This window comes from Triturus cristatus, chromosome 4_1 (assembly GCF_964204655.1).
Source record: "Triturus cristatus chromosome 4_1, aTriCri1.1, whole genome shotgun sequence".
Lineage (NCBI taxonomy): Eukaryota > Metazoa > Chordata > Amphibia > Caudata > Salamandridae > Triturus > Triturus cristatus.
Genome location: NC_140585.1, coordinates 894,644,446 through 894,668,049, shown reverse-complemented (window position 1 = coordinate 894,668,049; position 23,604 = coordinate 894,644,446). Strand labels below are relative to the sequence as shown.

General features: G+C 42.1%; 1 protein-coding gene across 9 annotated transcripts in view; it reads left to right on the top strand.

The window, feature by feature from the left end:
- IMPDH1 (inosine monophosphate dehydrogenase 1) overlaps window positions 1–23,604 on the top strand; it is a 330,559-nt gene that overhangs the window by 165,117 nt on the left and 141,838 nt on the right. For 5 of the 9 annotated variants that reach the window (XM_085653673.1, XM_085653674.1, XM_085653679.1 and 2 more), the window contains exon 3: window positions 17,030–17,078. In XM_085653673.1, the coding sequence (XP_085509799.1) occupies window positions 17,030–17,078 (49 nt within the window). Of the gene's footprint in view, window positions 1–15,705; window positions 15,808–17,029; window positions 17,079–23,604 lie in introns of all 9 variants that reach the window. The other 4 variants (XM_085653671.1, XM_085653672.1, XM_085653676.1 and 1 more) reach the window with 1 other exon arrangement.

Here is a 23,604-nt window from a genome sequence, read left to right as displayed (position 1 = left end):
GTTTTAGCAAATCAAAAAATTATTTGCCTATGGAAACTCCGACCTTACCAGAACTACTCAGTGGCCATTTCCACTGATGGAGGTAGGTAGGTAGGTGTGTGTGTGTGTGTGTGTGTGTGTGTGTGTGTTAATATAGAAAAACAGTAGTAATATTTCACGCCCGGCGCACTCTCATTCTCTGGATACCAATCAGAGTCACATATCCTATGTAATATCAGAGTTGATTAACCATATAATGTCAAAGTGTCTCATGATGCTGCACTTGAATGATTAATCACACATTCGCTGTTTGGCTCAACACAAATTTCCTTCTTTATTTCTGAGAATTCAAACATTTACAGCCAACAAATGTTTCACGATCTCTGCTGCAGGGCTGTAACAGAAAAAACACTAATATAGCCAACCTCCAATCCATATAAAAACTGGTCTTCAATACAGATATTTTACAACAATAATAATCCATCTCACTAGGCCCACTGGTACAGACCCTCATTTGGGTGATAAGGAACAAAAATGTACATATCCCAACATCAGTCATGGTATATTACATTTGTTATACACCGTTCACATAATTTGCCTGTATGTTAGATTTCTTAATTTTTTAAAAACAGTACAACAATTAAAAAAAATATGTAGTTCTTTTTCCCACACCTTCTCGTATGTCCCACATATGCCTCCCTAATGAGTGGATATCACTTTCAAGCCTGTTACCACTTCTATAAGTGGTAAGTATGGCCCTGCAGCGAGCACCTCAACCTTTGTTCCATGGGTCACCATTCAGTCTATTCTTTCTTATTAACCATTGGATTTGCATCTGACCATTCCTGCTCTCCAGGCTCTTGTGGATGTCGTATACATGTAAATCATCTCTTCCTCCTATTCTCCTTTGCCTCTCCGATATTTGTCATCTCTGTAAAAGTGAAGCCCTGCAATTGGACTCTACAACTCACTGCCCCTCTCCACTCTACCTCCAAAATTAAATTCATGAACTTGTCCCTGTTGCTTAACTCACTCCTCATCCTCCAGTTGCTCTTCTCTGCATTATTTATCCTCCTCAGTCCCTGCTACCGGTTTATGAAAAACATTCCCATTGATGCTTAGGACTTTTAATTTGCTCATGTTTGCTTATTTTATCACTTGTTGACATTCTAAATCAGTAAACGTGTGGGTACAGTATTTGGTTGCTTTATGGATTTTTCCAAGTATTGAAAGGTTGTGTACTTTATAGTAGCAGCATGTTTTCGTAGCATTTTTGGTTTCAGTGCTTGTAATTTGATTCTGGACAGCTCCAAGATGGCCACCAATGTGTTGCTTTTTGTCATATTCCCTGCTTGCTGTCATGAAGGAAGTGATAAGTAATGTAGTTATTACCTATTCCCTGCTATGGAAAGGCTGGTGGGTGTGTGAGTGTAGAGATTATGCCTCAAGCAGGAACATGTATTTTTATTGATGCCTAAATAGATTCTTCAGGCGTTTAGCAACTCCAGTGAGTTTACCTCGTAAGTGCGTCTATTGGCATTGGCCAAAACTGGGGAGGGTTAGAAAGGCCCCTTTTTTTGTAATATCGATCAGCGCAGAGGGTGCGTTGACATTATTACATTACAAAAGTGAAAGTAAAGCGAGCCGAGGTTTCACTTGAACTGAATATGTTCTCGGGGGCATATCTCAACCCCCCTCTCCCCGAGCACTGATTCTTATGGGAGAGGTTTCGTTGGAAAGGAGAGAATCTCTGCCCTGTGGATCCCAGCTTGGAAATCGCCACGAGCGATCCTCAAGCAAGGATCCAACCACTAGAGATGGAGGGGGGGGGGTGCCTTAAGCAAGGGCTTGTGATCCTCCCCAGAACATTTGTTTATAACAGTCTGTCCCCTTGGGTGCAAGATGGGGGCAATTACCCCTGATCTGCCCACCCCGGCCATGCTCCCTACCCGATATACGTGCAACAGTATTTCTGCTGCCCAGATGGGGTGATTACACTGCTCTGCCCCCACCTCCCCCAGGCAGAAAGCCCACTAGACACCAGGGTATATATCGTTTTAATAAATAAACATAGAGGCGGAGGGTGTCCACCATGGCATGGCCATATCTCACTCCAAAAAGGGCACAGACTGTTTTTATGATTCTCCCTGGGCGGTGAATGTGGGTCATTACCTTCCAATCTGCCCGCCCTTTCTCTGGGGTTGGGGCGGGGCAGAAAGCACAATAGACACCAGGAATTTCAAAATGGCACCAAAACAAACAAAAGGAGGTGACCGCTTACCCTGACATCGAGCCATACGCTCGTCCCAGAAGAGGTGATGGCTTCTCTCTTCCCCCACCCTTCACCATGGGCAGACCACCCTTCCCAATGGGCAGATCAGAAGTTTGTTCCAGTTGTGGTGGCTGCCCCAAATATGTTCACAGGGGGGTTAGAATAACCATTAGACCCTCCAGGTATTTTGCATTTGGGGCAAAAGAAAGGTATGTGGGCATTGCACTCTGGCATTGGCCACACCCCCACCTTAAAGGGGACATCCTTGAATTTTGGCCTCCACGGAGAGGGCAGAGAAATAATTTCCCCCGTGGGAGGCAAAAAGCCTATTGGATAACAGGACGTTTATTTATTAATAATAATTTGGGGGTGGTCTGGCTCACCCTGACATCAGCCCCCCTCCCCCAAGCCTCAAGTGTTTCTGCTCTTCTGGTGACTTTAGCATTCCATCCCACAAGCAAGAGCTGGGACATTTGATTATTTTTGGGTGTTTTTTTTCCGTATAGGCCAGCCGTGTAGGGCTAAACCCCAGTATCTTTCCACTTGCCATGGTGAATGGCTGCGCTTTTTGGCCTTGGGTAGACAACCACCTGGAGAAAACAACTTAACAGACATTTCGGAAAACTAGACATCAAGGGGAGTCCACAGTGGTATGCCTTGCATGGATCCGATGAGATTTTCTTACCAACAGTGCTCTGCACACCTCAAATTCTGCCTAAAATCACTCCTTTTCCTTGCATTTCTGTGATGTAAACTTCGGAACACACAAATTAACAAAATTCCTACCGATTTGCATTCCCCCACGTGTTCCGATAAAAAAACTACCATTAGCCACAACAGGAAAATCCTGAAAACGTAATGTGGAAACATCAACATTTCCTGTCAAACTAACCTCATTTTGGAAATGGGGGTAGCTGCGTTAACTGGGTCGGGCGCCACCTAGGGAAACCTAAAAACCCCATTCATTTCTAAAAAGGAGATATCGGGGAAGTCCAGAGTGTGGTGCTTTTCACAGACCCCATAAGGTTTTCTTACCCACAGTGCCCTGGAAACATCAAACTGTACGTAAAATCACAAATTTGTCATGCATTTCTGTACACGAATAATAATCATGGTCTAAATGCGTGAGATGGAACACCACTGTGCAATGGAATCCTGATATCACTAACCTGTAAACTCAATGAAGAACTCGCCAAAAGCCTGTTTTTGTTTTGCTCTCATATTTGTACCTTTTCATTTTGAAAACTAAACGGGTTTATTATTTGCTGTGATAGGTCAGGGTCTTCTTTCCCACAGTCCTCTATTTGTAGTTTCCTTTACTCCAGTAGTGCGTCGCTGGCGGTAGTGCAGCTACAGCAAACATTTGGTGTGTAGTGGCGCTCGTCTCCCGTAGTGCAGGGGGTACTTTGTCCCTGATAGCCAGATGGCTTTACAAATATATTTATCTCCGGGTCCTTTTCCCGTGTTTCGATTTCGGATCTGCTATGGGACATATTTCGCCCATTATGTTTTTTTAAGGTACCGCACCCTCAACTTCGTTTTTACTTAGGAATCTGTTCAATAAAATATATGACTTCTATATGTGTTTTTCTTCTTTGCACACTGTCGCAAACCCGTAGCCATTCTCATTCATAATGACATTTATCAAATAAGTGAGAGAACATGTGCTGCCCTGAAGCCTTGCTGTTAAGTATTTCAGCCCTAATGCTTAAGACTCATTAAGTACTGTAGTCTTACAACAAAACTTTTTTTAAAATACACCAAAAATGCGAATAAAGAAATGTAACATAAACACTCGTTACTACACAGATAAATCTCCAGGGAATTTCCAGAACCATCAAATAACAAACCAAGATACATTTTGCAGCAAGAAAGTTATACCCCAACAGCTAAACTTAAAAGAATTACCCATTCCTCACGCTGTCCATTTTCTACTTGTGCTCCTCACCCCAACTACATGTACTTTACACTGTACAAGTGCCGTAGATATTGAGGGTGGCTGTGCTTGTCGTTTGAAGTTTTACTCGAAGATAGTCTAATTTTAGTTTGCATTTGCGACTCGAAACAGACAATGGGACGTGAAGGTCTGTAAAAGAGGGTTTGTATTGACATCTGTGTGCATAGCACATTTACACAAAATGTATTTGTGGTTTGAGGATAGGAGTTCGCGTTTCTCATTTATATGCCACTACCTCCCAATTCTCTTTGGGTGGGGGTTATCATTGCCGCCCTTCGAGCAGGTAGAAACTAAGAACAAGCATTGGCATAGCCAATAGGTCTCGCTTTTGGGACCTTATAAGTATTTAGTTATGCAGCACAATATCCTTGTTGCAACAACATCAACTTGTGCTTGGCTAAACATTTATAAGGTCCCAAAGGCGAGACCTATTGGCTATGCCAATGCTTACAACTGTAATCAGATTTTTGCAAGATATATTTCTACGTAAGGGAACTTTAAAGTCCATCCTTACTGATAATGGAGCACAATTTAAAGTCTGGTGAGTTTCAAACATTTCTTTGTAGGAATACCATTAAGTGGAAGAATACGTCTCTTTATCATCCAGCTGGGATTGAAGCGGTGAGGCGCTTTAAGCGGGTATTAATGTGAAGTGTTCAAATGGCCATTAGAAATTGTATGGATTGGGAGTTGGATGTGAAGAGGTTGTTGTGGGCCTACCGTGCATCTCCGACAGTCATTGGTTATAGTCCGTTTAAATTATTAAGGCGGTAGGAAACCTTGCACAAAGGAAATGTAGATTGGTTAAAAAATAAATTATGGACAACTGGTCACTGAAAGGTGTGACAAACAATATAGTGAAGGAGCACTGCAGGTACAAAAAGTACATTGAACCAAGCATGGGGTGAAATCTGCCAAACTCAATGTAGAAGATGTTGTCATGGTCAAAGTTCAAAGAGAGCAGATTAAAGGAAGTCCAAAATTCAGGGGTCCGTACAAGGTAATGGAGATCCACACCAGCTCTGTGAAGTTATGTTATAGTGAAATGACATTTAAACAAGATTGCCAAATGTAATGCTTCCAAGTGTGAAGGTGGTATCGTGGGAGGAAGGAAGATTTGGTACCAATATAGGTAGTGCCAGAACTACTACTCGGGGATACTCCAGCATGTGAACACTACAGGGGGTGGATGGGGAACAGGACTGTGCACAATTCACGAGCTGTATGGAAAATTCTACCCATCTGGATAATATTGACAATGAAAGTGGAAATGTGATGAGGGGAAAATTACAAGATGTGGGAGAAAGGTTGTAGTACGAAAGAAATTCAACGCTGTCATTACTTGTGTGCTAGATGTATCTTAAAAGAAAATTTATAAAGTGATATATTGGGATTTAGTTTGTGGTTTACATTAGGTTTGTATTGTTACAATTGACCTTATTTTGTTAAAAGTCAAAAGGAAATGGGTGGACGGTTTATTTTGTTTTAAAAATAAGGAGAATGTGTGTGGTATTGATGGAATGTAGGAATGTTATTGACGGAATGCAGGAATGTTGTCGATTTCGCTCTATCTCCGTCATGTAGAACTCTCTCAAATTCGGGAGAAAGACGGTTGGAGGGAACGACAAAGAACATAAGAAGGAGTAGTGCTAGAAGGGGGGTTCTCTGTTGTGCGTCTAGTTGGGTATAAATAAACGGATCACATATCAACTCAAGCCTCTCTACGTTGATCTTTACACAATCCCCCCATTACTGCTCCCGCTGAGTATTGAGTGCTGAAAGCCAGCCAAGCACCTCACCCAAAGAGATGTGGCAACGGAGCCACGCCCCCTCAGAGCGGAGGGTGCTGAGCCCCGTGTCCTATACTGCATGTACGGAATGTAGAAGGCAGCACGTCATACTCACTGTCATCGTGGCAGTAGCGCGAGTGTACACAAGTGTCGCTGAAACACGGTGGTATACGGTGAACAGTACTTGATGGGGGCAAAGGTATAGAAGCGCATGTGACGTAGTGTACACGTCGGATGGCTCCCTCTTGTAGAAAGGAAACTACTCGGTTGAGACGCACGCAGAGCTTTCCTAGCTTGCTGGAAGTGATTACAGGAAGCGTCGCATGTGTGACACGGCACAGCCCGGGTGGCTGTCGTCCGCGGAAGTCTGCACATCAACAGCGGTCTCTTTTGTGCAGGTAAGAGGGTGTTCTTGCTGCCTTAAACACCGACGCTGCTCGCTGTTCAAAATAGAAGAAATCAACGAATAAAGGTTCAGGAACCCCGTCAACCAGCGGAAGGCTGACTGTGCAAGATGTACCGCTCGTCGGCCTGATCAAATGTCAGCGGCTGTAGTGATGTACCAAGTGTTCTTTTCGCGCGCGCCTAGCGCTCAAAGTTAAATGAGCACGCGAGTGGTGCGTGCGTGAAAAGAAGCCCGGGAGTTGTGTGCGTGCGCGCCGCAAAATTGATCCGGATCGGATTCGCGCGATAAAGCCAGATGGCAGCTGTGCACATCGTGCGTGCTTGTAACAGCAATCTGGTGGCCAGAAAAAGCATGTGGGTAGCACTTTGAAAACCCGCTTACTAAATATCTCGCCAGAGCAGCACATGCACTGGCTCAGGCGAGACCTAAAAACATGACGACCTGCCTGGATTTGGAGTTTTTTTTTTTTCTTCCTCTTGAGAGGGTTTGGCAATCCAAACATGCATACATTTCTCAGGATGTGCACATGGAATGTAAAGGTAAATGTGTAAAATGGGACACCGGGTAACGTCAGAATAGCTAACTAACACAGCAGAGGTGAATAGTTTCATGGTGACCATGCTGTGTAGCGCTTCTGCCTCAGTCCTGCGACATAATCTCGTTACTTGTGGATTGTACTTGGGGAACGCTAATGTTTTGTGTTAGCTAACGTACAATAGATAATGTGTTTAGCCTGACAAATGCTGGTTTTTTTCAGTCCATCATGACCTCCATAAGGCAGCACGACCTATGGTTTCTTTTTTCCCCTTGCACGGTGCACCAAAGAACTATTCGATAAGTCACACGTTAACTTCCGTTAAGGGCTGCAACGCCATGGCTTATTGTGCGATATACGAATGTCAGTAACATGAAATAAGCCTGAGCTAATGTCTTCACAATACCCCATTAAACACCTATTTTATTTTGCTGCAACTCAATCTCATTCTTGTACAAACCAGTGACCAGTAAAGGCAGCTTGCATAGGGCTTGTATTAATCCCGCAGCTGCTACAAAGAGCGTAGAATATCATGTTCCTGGTGCTTTTGTGCTGGTACACACACTAATACCCGTGATTTCATTTGCCCACTGGTGTAATAGAACTGTCTCATTCAGTGCATTATGATTTTAAGTCTGTGTTCGACAGTTGCCGTTGGCTTCTAGTGATCTGCGAGGTGCTGGAGATGGTTCTGTGGAGTCAGTCTTTCTTTAGCCATGTGGCGTGCGGAATGCTGTTGCACCTGTAAATGGGAATGTCGTTACGCTCATCTTGTCAGCTGACAAGGCTGCTACTGAAGCATAGCTAAAGTAATGTATAGCATAATCTAGACTACTGGGTGGAGTCTCACAACAGATAGACGGCTCCCAGTCATAGATTTCGCATGACCTGACCACTCTGTATTTGTGTGCGGATGGCCTTTAGACTTGCTATCTCTCTTCACCAGCAATGCTTGCGTCTAATCTGGATTGAGCTTCAGCAAACTCTTGACGTGCAGACGTCATTCTACAGCAAACGATTGCAGCAGAAGCTTTAGGTATGCTACTCCCTTCCAGCTCTTAAGGCATGCTGGTGACCCTGCGTCTGCATTGCTGCGTGAGTGGCAATACACTCTGACCGATTTAGTCCCTCTCAATCCTCATTGTATGCCCAGGCCCATTGGAGGTGTAATCTCAACAAAACCAACCAACTCATTTTTCGGTTTCATCTGCACAGCGCTAGTGAAATCTCTTGTATTTAATATATCTTAAAAGGGGGCTCTTATCAGTTCCCGTAGCCAAAGTACTGTGTTCATTCACTCTTGTGTGGAACTTTTTTTTAAATTGACTTTCTCTGCCTTCACTCATATACCATACTTCTACTAAAGCTGTTCACACTGTTCAAGCCCCATTCACTGTCAGGATAAGATCTCTTCCGGCGGATAAGGCAAACCTATCTAACAGTATTCTGGAATGCTTGCTTTTTATTACTTAGGGGTCGATTACGATGTCATTTGCAAAGACTGAATGGCATTCAGTTTGTCCGAATCCAATGCGGAACCCGCCTTTCCGACCAAATTGGGCACTTTTCCGAATAACCGATTACCATGGCTGGAAACTGTTTGGACCCAACGAGCGTTTAGGATTTCAGGATTCGGACAGCCTTTTCAAATCTGTTGTTCCGACGCGGATCAGCTGTCGGAATCTGACTATAGGGCCTGTAGCAGGTCCCCCTTCAACCGGGGCCCTCCGAATGGGGCCTGTGGGCGTACCCTTGGGACCCCTCTTTCCAACCATGCACAGTGTGGCAGGCACCACGGGGTGCCTGCCACAGGGTGCACGATTATTCACACCCACCCCTTTGTTCAATGGGAATCTGTGTAGTCAGACGGACACCAGCTCCCATTGAAGTCCATGCGAAGCCGACCGAACGATGTTCGGAAGCATCGTAATCGGCGGGTCGGAATCGCATAGTTGTGTAAAGCAGATGCTTTAGCCTTAGAACGTTTGTATCATTTTTTATTCATGCCTCAGTACCTTACTTTGCAGGCATTAGATCAAAAAAAGAATTTCTACTTTAATATCTGGTCATTATTATCAAATTCTAAATGTTGCTATAAGTATTGCACATTATAAATAAAATGAATACACAAGAGATATGCTATTTGTTACAACTAAACAGGCAGCCACATGTGCAGTTACCTTGCATACAACAGGGTCGTGATTTGAATGGTGGTGCAGTGGCACTGGGCCCAAAAGTTGTCAACTCCTCTAAACACCTAATATTGCTATATTTAACTACTATACATGTAGTCACAATTGCTGTTACCTTGCAGTTAAAAGGGGCATGATTCAAATGGTGCAGTGGCACTTGGGCCAAAAGTTGTCATAAATCCATTAAACACCACATTTTGCTATATTTTACTATTAAACAGGCAGCCACAAGTGCAGTTATCTGGAAGGCAACAGGTTCATTATTTGACTGTTGCCTCAGGTGCAGTGACACTGGGCTCAACGGTTATCAGAACTCCTCTAAACACCCAATATTGCTATATTTTACAACTAAACAGGCCATTACAAGTGCCGTTATCTAGCAAGCTCTAGGGCCAGCATTTCAGTAGGGCAGCAGGTGCAGTGGGTGGGGCTGGGACGAAAAGCTCCAGGCACCCCACTAAACACCTAATATTGCTATACTTTATTTTCTAAACAGGCAAGTACAGTTACCTAGCAGACAACCGTGTCAAGCTCCAGGGACCCCAATAAACCAAGAATATTGTTAAAGAAACAAGACAGTCACAAGTGCATTTATGTTGCAAGCAATAGGGTTATGATTTGAATGGTGCAGCATGTGCAGTAGCACTGAGGCCAAAAGTTGTCAGACATCCTCTAAACACCTAATACGGCTATATTTTACTACCAAACGGGCAGTCACAAGTGCAGTTACCTTGCATACAACAGGGTCCTGATTTGAATGGTGCAGCAGGTGCAGTGGCACAGGGGCCTAAAGTCCAGGGACCCCACTAAATGAAGAATATTGCTATACTTCATTCCTAAACAGACAACCACAAGTTTAGTTACCTTGCAGGCAATAATCATGATTTTAATTCTGAAGCAGGTGTAGTGGCACCGGGACCAAAAGTTGTCATAACTCCTCTAAAAATCAAATATTGCTATATTTTACTACTAAACAGGCAGTCACAAATGTAGTTATCTTCCAGGCACTTGAGGCATGATTTGAATGGTGCAGCAGATGCAGTGGCCTTAGCCCAAATGTTGTCATAACTCCTCTAAACACATACTTTTGCTATTACATCAATTCATTCTATTATTTCCCTCCTTTTATTTTATTTTAGAAAAAGTTGCTATTACTTACCTGCACTATACCACTATTAACAGCACAATATATTGACTTTTTGTACTTTAACCAATCATAAAACTTTAACAGACTTTCTGTAACTTCTATAATACAACTACGCAGCAAGCTACAACTTACAACAAAAAACAGCTTATTAATCACATAGGCGAAACCTAATGCATTTACCAATACTTATTCATCCTTGTGGGTTTTCCTTTGAGTGCTCTTTATATGTTTGGTTAAATTTTTTCCTTTGTCTGAACTGATTTTCACAGGTTTTTCCTCATGGCATGTACAGTACAATTATATATTCTAGAAGTTTGTGATGACTTATGTTTATTGACCATGGTTTGACTGTACAGCAAGCACTGGCTAAGCCAGTAGATCTTGCCTCTTAAAGGTTTGCCAGTTCTATGCACTGCGACGTATCCTGGCCATTTTTTATTTGGTTTTACAGCATGGCGAACGGTCATGTTATCACCATAAACTAAAAGTAAAAATGAAGTTAAATAACAATGTGCACCAAAGCAGAGCGGCTGGGTAGCACTTTGAAGGCCATGCCCTTGTTTAAAAAAAATAACTAGGAGGGTAGTGGAGGTAGTAAAAAACCAAAGTGCTCAGGGGCCTGGTAGCATTGTGCAGGTGCCGGCCATTATATTAAAAAAAGAAAGAGAAAAAAAAAAAAGGGTTTTTAAACTACAAATCTTTTGAGACTAAGCATTACATTTATACTTTTCCTGATCAAAGGTTAATACTTATTAAATGTTATCCTATGGGAGAGGTAGGCCTCACAGTAGTGAAAACAAAGTTAGGAGTTTTTCACTACAAGGACATTTTAAACTTAAAAGTACCGGTCAAGCTTTTTAAATACCCTACGGGCTGTGTAGGGCACACCCCAGGGGTGGCATATATATTCAAAAGGGAAATTTAGGCCTGGGAAAAGCTTTATTTTGCCAGGTTGAATTGGCTGTTTAAAACTAAAACAGTTCACGTTTGCCATTGCAACCTGTGTGCAAAGGGCTGCTTTAGTGGGTGGCACAATAAGTGCTGCAGGTCCACTAGTAGCATTTAATTTATTGGCCCTGGGTACAAGGAGTACAGATTTAACTAGGGATTTATAGGTACATTGAATGAATGTGCCAATTGGGCGTAAGCCAGTGTTGTATTTATTTATTTATTTATTTATTTCCCCCCCCCAATGCTTAGCGGAGTGAGCAAAACCACTTTAGCACTGGTTAGCAGTGGTAAAGTGCACAGGATTCAAAGGCCAACCAAAAATTAATTTTTGCAAGCAGGAGGGAAGAAGGCAAGAAGTTTGGGAGGAAGACCACCCTAAAGGCTATATGGTCTAACAGATAGCAACATGAGTGACCATAGAAGAAAAATGTGTCAAGGGGCTCTTAGCTGCTAGAGTTTCCAGCTATGTGAATTTTCCGATCCTGGTATGACTGGCTTTCCTAGCTGGACTTTGCTGAATTTGGTATATATCCTGTAAACTCAAATGAAAGAACATGGCTTAATAGCTGAAGGGCAGTTAATTTCACTCTACATCTTCAAATTATTTGATATTTCCACCAAAGATTTACATAGCTTGAATTTGAACTTCCTTGCTTTGGCTAGGTGTGCATGGAAATGGATTTTGAATTTCCCTTTTGTAGGTAGCAACCTCTACGATCTGTACCCCTGGTAGGTGATGGTGAAATGTATGAGCAAAGCTGGAGTGTGATTTCAAAATTCTCAGCTTATCTGAGGAGAATTTCAACTTGCTATGGGCATTGTCTTTGACTCTCAGCCTTCAGTGTTTTTAAATTTCCAATAAATGGTTCACCTTGGTCTTTGACTACCACCAGGACCTGAAGAAACAGAAGGTATCCTCCTTGCTTTTGCCTAAAACTGTTGTGAGGGTAGTTCCTAAAATAAACTGTACAGGAGCTGTGTATGGTATGCACTTTTTAGCATTGAGGAAGGACCCATTAGCACAGGCCCATCTTAGAACTCCACTTCAAACAAATTAATCTAGAAGGTGAGATGTAGAATGTTCACTCTACAATAAAGCACTACACTTTAGATGTACAATAGGCATTTACAAATACTCTTTCACTCTCCCCTACGTTCTGTGTTCTTAAAATGCGTACCTACGATAGAAGCTCATCTTCAAACAGCAGGTAGTTTTGTATCTCCTTACCTGGACATTGTGCTAGTGTAACAGTTTGGTAGAACCATCAACTTCTTTATGGAACACAGTGTATCTTCCGCTACCTCTGGGGCTGTCGTTTTAACCTTCAGTCTGCTCTCAGCAGTGGAATCAACTACATAGAAGAGGTTCTTAGACCTAAGAAGAAAAGCATTCCCTTGTGAGACTAGATTCTTTTGTGTAGGAACAGCTCACTTTGTGTGGACGATGATGTCTTTTCTGGGGACTCTGAAATATTTATAATTCCTGAAACTAGACATTAAAAGACAACAGGAATGCCTGGTTCTCCAGTGCAATGTGAACTTCCAGGGAATCATGACGAGATCGACTGCATTTTTAATTCTTCGAGAATATCTTTCCCCTCGTTTGTTTGGTAAGATTTGAGGCCATTCCACTCTTGACATTCTGACTGAAGATTACAACTGTTCTTCCCACTTTTGTATCCAGAATTTGGGGAGCTGATGTCGGTGGCAGAGAAGGTAGTCCGTTGCACAGCTTTGAGTCTAAGGGATGACCAAGTGGAGATGCTTTTGAAGTCCCTTGAATTGAATTAGAACGTGATGAAAGCTCTATGTTTCCACATTAAATTGATTGGTAGTCTGAGCTACAGTTGTCAAGTTATATATGGTATGTTATTTGTGCATTTCTGCTTTAAATGTGTGACCTCCTAAATTGTAATCCAGTTCACAGTGCCGTACTAGCTAGTGCCTTGATAATGTGAAGCACATATTGCAAGGTACTCGGTGCTGAATTTATCTTTATAAGCCATTACGAAAAGCAACTACATCATAGGCCTATTTCGAGCACTTATCAAATTCACAGAATCTGTTTTCCTTTTGAAATGTCAGTCTTAGATGGTCTGTGACCGGGCCAGTAGCTCAGTGCCATAAGTACGCTTTGTGGTTGTGCCTTGCTCGAAGTGTAACAAAATGTTGTAGATACGGAGTGTTTTCCCCTACTGCACAGGCCTGAAAATAAAATATGTGAGTCTTGGTGTGAAGGGACATCCTCTCAGATGCGCAGCAGACAGAGGAATAGAATGTATTTTATTTTTGCACCAAAAGGCATTAACTCCTCATGGCTGCAAACGCAAAGAGTTCTTTAAGCCCATGGCAATTAAAGTAGGTTGTTTTTTAGGTCTCAGCTGAAACCGCGAATGTGCTGTTGATTTCAAGACATTTTATTAGCTTACAGTGGGCATGGAGCCTGCCTATCACTTACCATTTATTGGCTTCTTTGTCCCTCCCATTTGCTTTCTTCTCTTTGAGTAGTATGTGTCGGCTTTTCCTTTTCTGTTGTTTGGCCCTCACCTGGAGAATGGACCGAGTACTGTCCTCCCACTTTCGGAGGTACCTTTTTCTTTTTATTGAACTCCATAAGGGTGCACAGCTTTAGAGGGCGTCTCCTTCATGTGCTTCTCTCTCCCCTTCCCGCTACGTGCAGCTCAGTTTTTGTTAGCAAAAAGAAAATATGACTGGGACAAGGCTGAACATGTCGTAGCACTTGTTTTCCCCACACCATCTGTTTTGCATGCTGACCCTCTGAAATTAACCCCCTGCCCTCTCACCAACAATAAAAAAAAAAGTGCTGAGGTTTGGCTTGTGCTGGGTGCAGCATAGCACTTAATTATTTATTTGCTCACTTTCAGCCATGCTGCTGTGCAACATGGCTAAAACCTTTTTGATAAAGTCAATCATTTGCGTATGCAAGACCTATTGGCTTTGCCAATGCTTGTTGACATTACCCTGCTGACTAAGTAATTTACCTAATAACTCTGCCTCTACAGAGTTCACAATTACTGGACACAGGTAACTCCAGAAGGTGGAGTTAATGGGTGTTTTCCGGGTGAAACTTAAACTGTCCCTGAGCTAGAATTGCTTCACCAAGCACCTTACTGAGCATTGGCAGACCAGCTTTTGGTCTAGAATTCCTAGGAATTAAAAGATTGCAGTTTGCTTTTTTTCTCAGTGCAGCAATGAAAACCTATTTTTAGTACAGGTGGGATAATGTATTTTAAGAAATGTTTTCTAAAACATGAAATGATTGCAAAGACATTAAGGTGATAATGGATAAGTAATTTTGGAATGCAAACGCCATGCTGCTAGCTTACTTTAAAATGCAGAAGCATTGCATAAACTGTTTTCGCTTATTAACTGAATTTCCAGCAACTTTTTATTTTTTTAATATCTCTCTGGCACAGCCCAATACTGACCATTTATTAGCTATGTTAATCTCTGGTGGTTACTTATTTGATGATCTTACTTACTCTTCCTATATTTGTCCCTGTCCTGAAGTATCTGCAGTGTTTCCAGTTCGAAGAGTTCTCTTTCCACTCTTTATAATCAGTGAATTACTTTTTGTTTCTTTCGTCCAGCGCTTCATGGTTTTGCATTTGTTTATTCCTCTGTCTCCCATATGTTTCTTTTTATTACATCATTATTTCCCCTGTTTCTGGCATGTCTTGATTATCCTCCATTTCCTCTCTTGAACTCTCACCTCTCCCCTCTTATCCTTTGCTTCCCCCTCACTTCCTTTGTTGCTCTTTGAACTTACCTTGCTCTTCCATTGTTTTTGATCACCCTGCCAGATCCTTGCCATTGCTCCCCCGCCGTACAATTCTCACTTTTTGTTTACCCCCTAAAATATATATCTATATATGCTTCTCGCACAATGTTTTGTCTTCTTTTTTTGGTGTACTTGCTACATTCACTTCGGTTTTTAACACTCTTCTTTCTTGGAACTAAACATTAGCTCTTTCTAACTAAGCACCTATATCAGCCACTTGGCTGATTTAGACATAATTTTTCTGAAGAATCATTTGTTTATTATACGCATGTGTTTTGGGGGCTGAAGCGTTTACCCTACATATTCGATTAGGTTTCACACTTGTGGTTTATCATGAACACAATTGGGTGATGTCCATGCCCATTTACTGGAGATTAACAATGTGTGGAACAAGTTCCTTAGACACACTTCATTTATTACAATGAGACTGATATCTTTTAATTTATATGAATTTCGGGGCACACTGGTGATTTCAGGTATTTTCATGACACCCCCTTCAACTGCTTTTTACATGCATATGTTTTTATTTTTACACTAGAATTTGGATTGTTCATTTGGTGCTATTTTGCGTGGCACAGAGTTATAGGCTTTTTTTCTGTGTAGTAAGCATTACGTACATGGTTCGTTGAGTCTCTTCACTGTGTATACCCATGCTTGGAATTTCTTTTTTAAAGGAAATGGGGCACTGTCACAGGCATTCTTGGCTTTGACAAAGACCGACCGGTCGAAACGCGTCCGCTTATACAATCAATTTGGTGTGGACTATCCCTCTCAGAGTGAGTGCTTTTAGTTGCGGTGTGAGTGTGTGATGATACATATATATATATATATTTAAGAGAGCAAAGGTTAAAGTTACGTTATAGTTAGATGAAAATGTCAGTTAAACATACAAAATTACTGAAACGTATCAGTTATAGTTATGTGACGTTACTAACTCATGCCCTAAAGTAGCTATAACATGCAGCTCTCCCATGAACAGTTTTGTCATCCATGATATCATTGATAAGATCACGACATTAGCAGTGACATCATAGAAACATGTCATGAGTGATGTAACATGTGGGGTAATTAGCAGTGCATGGCGAGGGTACCAGTTATATTTACCTTACAGCATTTGTTATAGTTACTTGAGCTAACTAAACTGTTGAATTTCAGTTGTTTTGTACGTTTAAGACTGTATGTTTTGACTGACATTTTCACCCAAATATATCATCCCTTTAACTTTTGTGTTTTCCCCCTAGGGCCTTTTTTTGGCGGGGGGAGAAGGGGGGCCCACCACTGGGCCGTGGGAGCAAGATGGTACAAGGGTAAAAAGGCCTCCTGGGTTAATCAAATGGGAGTCCCTTGTACCCAACCGTCCAGATATACCAATATTTTTGGTGCTTAATAGCTCAAACTACTGAACGGATTTACACCAGATCACAAAAGCCTTCTTTCTGGACCAAAATCTAGGTTCTTGCCAATTTTGACATTCTGGTCGGCAGTTTTTGCCGTAAACACTGTCCAAAAATGTTTATGGAAAATGCATGGAGATTTTGCGTTGTGGGATCTCCCTTTTCTTCTCAGCTCCTGCTTGACCGTTTCTCACCTATGCAGGCTAAACCATTTGAATCTTAAAATGGGTTCTTCGTGTTCAGTGCTTTGTTGCCTCCCAGCTAGTTTTGCACTATATATTTTCTGAATCTTCAATTGGGACTTGCTAAAAAGTTATTTGATCCCAATTGGATTTACTTTATTAACTATGCTCTGTTCTACGCTTGGTGGAATGCTTGAATTAACTTGAGTTGGCGGAAATTACTTGTTGATTCCGTCTGTCTTTTTTTGTCCAGAATACCACCTCAAAGTAACGCAGAACAGGGCATACATACATTAGACGATTGGTTGAATAGATCCAATCAAGAGAATCTAAGGGAATCCTCTTTGAAAATTGCACTTCTCCTTGTAACAAAGATGCTAATGCATTTAATTAATGGAAATTCCTGTCTGCTTCTCTTTCAGTGATTTCTTGATTTTGCCTGGGTTTATTGACTTCACTGCGGACGAAGTGGTAAGTGAAGTTTGCGTTGTATTCTATGTTTTGTTCGCTGTCTTATTGCCACATGCCGACACCCAGGGAGCCTAGATTGCATTTCTAGGGTGTTGCAAATGCTTCTGCAGGGGCTTCTAAATGGAGAGGGCCTGGAAAGGTATGTTTCCAGGCTGTCTTAATTTACATGCAGAGATTGGAGTACATAAAAAGTGCGTGTTCTGTGGGGCACAGTCAGCGAGTGGGGTGGTGGGAACAAAGATAAGGCTAAAAGGAACAAAAATATTCAGTAATTGTTATTTTTTCACCTTAAGGTAATTGAATATAAAAAAGCACACACATCTTAAATGAAAAACTAAATGCACGTTAAACCAAATGGTGTAAAATGTACTCTTTTATATTCTGAAATCTCCGTTAGCTAATGCGTCTGTGCAGAAATTGATGTATGACCAGACTGTCACAGAATTTAATCCTGCTTCCCGTAGTGGTGAATAATGACTTGTGTATTTATTGTGCTACGATGTCCTAGCCTGCAAAAAAGCACTGTGCATATGTAAATCATATCTATATCTAGATATTTTAGTAATAAGTAACCAGGCTATAAATAGAAGCATTTTTAAATGTGTCCATTGAAAGGACCTACTCAAACTCAACTGGTACCACCTTTACATTACCTCTCAAGAAGAAGAATTCTTTGTCTTAGTGAAGCGCCAAATGATTCTATCAGTTAAAGCCTGTCCTAGTTCCCAAGCAGTCTTTATGTTTGGGGCTTAACCATTGCTCTGTTTTATGATCCTTCCTTGCAAGAGGGTCCAGTGCACACTTTCTGGGCAAGTGTTGCTTTGGGCTTCTGAGCAATAGCCCACGGTAGAGGGAAAATAAAACCAAGGAGACATCTTGTTTTGGGTGATGGAGAGATGGCAACAAGATGGAAGAATGGGGCAAGATGGGAGTCCTTGTTTTTAACTTGGAAACAACCCAGTTTGCAAGATAGTAGCCATCATTAGTGAAGCAAGGTTCACTTGAGTCACTCGTCACTAAATTCATGGTCCTCTTGTTAACTGTAATTTAAGCATAGCTTATGCACTATTGTCACCCCATGTTACATGACCAAATTAATGCGATATACGCCTAACATGAACACTTCATGTTTGACAGTTTGTGATTATCATGCCACAGTTAAACATTAAGACCTTACCATTTCACTACAAGATTATCTGATTCCTACAATTACCGTTGTGCTCATAAAGGTAAAGTTGTTTTATCTGTACATTTTATCATTCATCTAAGTTGATTTTGGAGGAAGAACTACTCATGAAATGCCATGTTGAAAAGAAATTGATATTGTTTGAGGGCCTGATGAAGCAGATGTATGTTGTGAAATACTCGTCTGCCAGTTTGTCGTTAATCAAGAATTAAAATTTCTCCTAAGCAAATTATTCTTACTGATTTAATGGAGTTTTTTGTTTGATCTCAAACCCAGTCCATTTGCGTTTATTTTCTCAATTGTTCAGGTGTAGTCACCATGAATAGTCCTTTTCATCCAGTATTTGTTCTTCTTCTCCCCCTTATCCTGTAACGCCATGGAGGGAATTTTCATCTTAAACTCACTCTCAAACCAGGTGTCCGCTTTCAATGTTATCCAGGTCAAATGCTAGATTATGTGGCTGATGATATTTATCATATCCAACAGTAACTGCACAGGATGTTCTAGACTGTTTTCTCATTGTGCCATTGTTGGAGTCCGAGTAAGACCCAGGTTTTTTAATATTTGAACATGTATGCAGTAGGACGCTGCTTTGCTTAAATCGTCCACCGCAACAATAACAGTTAACTCTTCATCCAATAATTTAGTGTTTTGTGCGCTAGAAAGCTTCTGTATGCTCTCAGTTCATACAACTAAATACATATGTCTGTTTCGTTTTAAAATAGTGAAAAACAAATCTTAATGGTAAGCGAATGTAAGCTAAGGGATTTAAATAACCTGTCCCAGAGGCATGAAGTTACCTTGTGTCAGCGATGTGCTGTTTCACTGTAGGCACATGTACAATCTGTTCCTTGCCTGATGTCAGTTTTCAGGGCATGACCCTGTTCTGTCGGTGGTTAGATAATTGTGATAGTGTTATCACTCAGAAACCAGCCCATCAGCATGTCTGTGTTTTTTAAATTTTTTTTTTTTTTTTTTTGTAAATAGTAACATGCACGAAGTGACGTGCAGCCCTTCCATTCAGGGGGCCTCAGGTGTTCTCGCTGCCAGTGCAGGTGTTACCTCAGTTGACCTAAATACTTTTTTTTTCTTTCTTGTAAAGTTGGGTAAACACATTGAGTACTAAGTGCTGAGCAGGATGGTAAATGTTATTGCGACAGGGCGCAGGTCCAAATTCTAGTCCTAGGATAAGAGTAAACCAGTCTATACATGTGAGATTTTTAAGTTGGTAAAAGCAGCAACTGAAGAACTTTGTAGCATGAGCTGTGCTGTCTTAAGCTACCGGAGCATGGAGATTGGAAGCTTTAAAACTACTAGCTGTCTTTGTATTGCAAATGTTCATTATTAAGGCTCTTGGTTCAGTGGTTGTGTGCTCTTTGGCTTAAGCTTGCTTTGCTTGGCAACTGAAGAAATAACACTTCTAATTACTCCTACTAGAGACCCTTCTGTCCTTTGAGCTCTGTTTAAGTTATACCCCCAGTTAAGAAAATGGTCTACACTCCCAAGAAAGGGGTAGACAAGAGAATTATGAAACCATATCCATGTCAAGAGCAGTGTTTTCTGCTTCATCTTGCAACAAAAGTACAAGAAATAAACCTCCATAGTGCACTGGTGTGGCTTCAGGGGTGAAACAAGTGCAAAAGCCCCAATTCAAAATCATGCCCCTGGGCAATCGTGCGCTTCACAAATGCACAAATCAAATTTACTCCTAGAAATGCTGGAGTAATTTACAACCAAGTTAGGAAAAGGGCATGTTTTCAGGAAACACATTGTTCTGCTCCGAAGTGTTTAAATGGGTAAAAATAAAGCTAAGGCAAACTAAAATGAACAATCTTGATAAATTTATTTTTGAAGGCTGGTCAAATCCTAAGATCAGGCCCATTAAAAAAGAAATGAAACTCAAGTGAGTCTGTGAACCAAGCTTTCCCCACCGCAGTGCCCTGTTGGCCTCCCTTCCTTTTCATATTGGGGTAATCGCAATTTTTTTTGTCTGGCAAATGGATGAAGATCCACTAAAAGGATCTGCTGGTCCTGGTGTTTTTAAATTTTTTTATTTTATTTTATTTTTTAAATCGCATGTACTACTGACCGGCAGGCTCAAATTGGCCCGGCCCCTTTTACCTTTGATAGTACCTGTGAAGGCTGCCATTTCAAGATTAAGTTGGACGGGTGTGAATGCCAAGAGTCTGCACTGATGTTATTGGTCCCTTTACATCACTTTTCTTGATGAAGCATCAGACTGCACGGGGCTGTGCTCCTCTCTGCTTTCCTGCTGCATATAAGGGTAGCTCTTTCACATAGTGGGGATTTTTAGTGAACTAAGCAAGTCGGGCCAGGCACCCCTCTAACAGTAAAATATCTGTTTAGTACTCGGGCTGATCACCATCCTCATTCGCTCTTGCTGCTGTCCTGTATTTGAAGTGTCCGTTTTGAAGAGGGGCACTTTTTGGTACTGGTTCCAGTTTTAGAATTTGCACCTTTCACAGGGCTCTCAAGACAGACCTCTTTTAACGAAGATCCTTTTCAAGCACACTCGTGGCGGCATCCACCTTACGGCAGCGAGCAGGGGCGCGCCGTAAGCACGAGTGCAGTGCTTGAAAGTGAGCTGACTGCTCTCTCAAGCGCGTGTGCGCCTCTCTCCTCGCCCATATCGTCCCGTCCACTCACTCACTCCGCCCTCTCCATCTCCTTTTTGCTCACGCTTCTTGTTCTACACTTATCAGGTGATCTCTTTTCAGAAAGCAAGTTTTTACTCTGAAGTAAATGAAATAAATGGGCGATGGCTAGCTTGCTCAGTCGGTTGACGCGCCTGCTGTAAATTTCTGGCTGCAGTCTGAGCCCCTCAAGTTCAAGACATATTTATCAAGTCATGATTTTTGGGAAATGATAATGATAAATAAATAAGTAAAGCGCATGGCTATCCCAACGGGATTTCCCTGCGCTACATGAAAGGAAGTGGCAGTAGTGATGTTAAAATAGTCAACAGCTTACAAAACTCGAAAAAGGAGTACAATTTCGAATAATTCTAGGGAGAGAATAGCATGGGGTAGGACCTCGAAAGCCAAAATCCACTAGCAATCTTTAGGTTCTGTTAGGCTCGCATTCAAATCACAGGAATTTTAGAATGAGTTCCTTCCACCCTGGTGAATTATGGTATTGTCAAACTCGTGTTTTTTATTGCTTGTTTCAAGTTTTGTAGAAAATCCACTTAAGTTTCAAATATTTTGAAGTTTCAGTATTGTACTCACTGACCTAATCCATGCATGCGTCTTTTACACACCCAAACTACGCTAACACATGCCCGAAACTTACAACCCCTCGAGATGACTCCGCATGTCAGGATTGCAAGAACAATTTGACGGTGACTGGCAGCTGTCAGACCCGGTTAACACACTGACAATTTAGTTGGTCCGACATTTTCTGGCACATAAATGAATACATTAATACTGCTAATTATATTATCATGATTTTTGCTACTATTAATATTGGAGTTAATAATATTCTCATAACTTCAAAATGACTCCGCAGTTTAATATCTCTTCAAAACTATTTGTGCACATGAATGATTATTTGATACTAGTAATTATTTAACCAATATTACAGCGAATATTATTGGATGTTATTAATATTTAAATATTAATAACAGCAATAATAATTATTATTGTTAGTAACTGCAAAGTGAGTCCGCAGATCAATGTCTCTTCAAAACTGTTTGCGAGCTCAAGGTCACATGCCTGAATCCTGGCACAATTGACCCAGCCGTTCCTTCATTGAGATTGAAAATATGAGTATGTGTGGGTGGTAATAAATTATTGCACTAGCAATCTGCAACATGTGCAGTGCAAAGAGCCATAAAAAAACAAGATGTTGCTAGCCCCAGACAAGGGAACCAAAATCGGCCTTGGCAAAGATATTCAGACCTGCCCCTCTCTCTTGGTTTCCCCGCCCAAGCTCTCTTTCCAGCCACCCATTCCCTCTCTCCTTCTTTCCTCCTGTCACTTCTCTCTTTCTCTCTACCTTTCTCTCTTTCCCACTCTCTTGCAGCCACCATATGGCTGCTGCAATTAACCCTGCTGAGCTGAGGAAAGTGACAGGTATACCAGGAGTGGTCTTGTGCTTTGAAAACCAGTTCCAAGGGCTCCAGGCCACCAGGGAAAAGCACAGTAGAATTAGCACCCTATCCTACCCTGCTAGCTTCACAGTTGCCTTACCTGGCCTTCAACTCCTTGTAGTCCTCGCGCACTTTGCTGAGCTCGAGCTGCAGGCGCGCACACGCTCCTTAGCCACAGAATCCAGGGTTTTACGCGCATCCCCAAGCTCCACCTCATAAGCCGACTTGATGCCCCTCACCTCACGTTTCACTGTCTCTTTGAATTCAGTGATGCGCAGTCGCAATCCAGCGTTCTCTGACTCGAGCGAGCGCACCTTATTGATGTAGATCGTAAGTCTGTCATTGAGGTCCTGCAGTTCCTCCTTCTGTAACCGGGTGATGCGGGTGGAAGACAGCAGCGGGGTACCTCCTTTCCGGGTGCTGCGCTTCTGGCCCGGGGTCTCCGTAGCAGCAGACATCGGGTGGCGGTTCCGTCAGTGTCCAGACAGAATCCGCTGTTGGGGAGGCAAGGGAGCAACCGACAGCTGGACTGTCCTAGTCGCTGCTGCTGGCAGTCAGTGCACCTCCTCTCTGACTCCAGCTCACATAACCAGGCCAAGCCAAGGGAGGGGTCATTGCATCGCCAACTCCACACCTTCTGTGTCATTTCTGTATTTTTATTACATGGAGACTTGGACAGGGAGGAGAACCCACTGGCAATAAACCAGAAATAACCCACCAATATATTTTGCATGGCTTGTCTCCCCAGATGAGACCGTATTGAATGCCTCAAGCTGCAACAACTGAAAAGAGACTACATTAATTTGCTTGTTTTAATGAAAGGGAAGAAAGACCACCCTCCTACTATGAATATTGTTGATTGTTTTCATATAGAAACAAGCATTGGTATAGCCAATAGGTCTCGCCTTTGGGACCTTATAAGTGTTTAGTTATCCAGCACAATATCCTTGGTGCAACATCAAGTTTTTTTAATTGAAAAAAAAATAAAAAATTGAATTGATTGGAAGAGAAGAGACGGCTGTGGTGAGAGCCGGGTATCTGCGTCCCCAGCCTGGTGTTTGGGATAGGCGCAGAGATTGGTGTGGTGCAAGCCCTGCCCTTGTTGCCTTAACTCTGCCCGTCTCGAGTCTCGCTCCCTTCTTTTCTCGCCAATCACCACTTTGCATGGATACACACACACGCACATAGTAACAGGCAGAAGGGCCCCAACCCCCGGCCTGCTCACACAT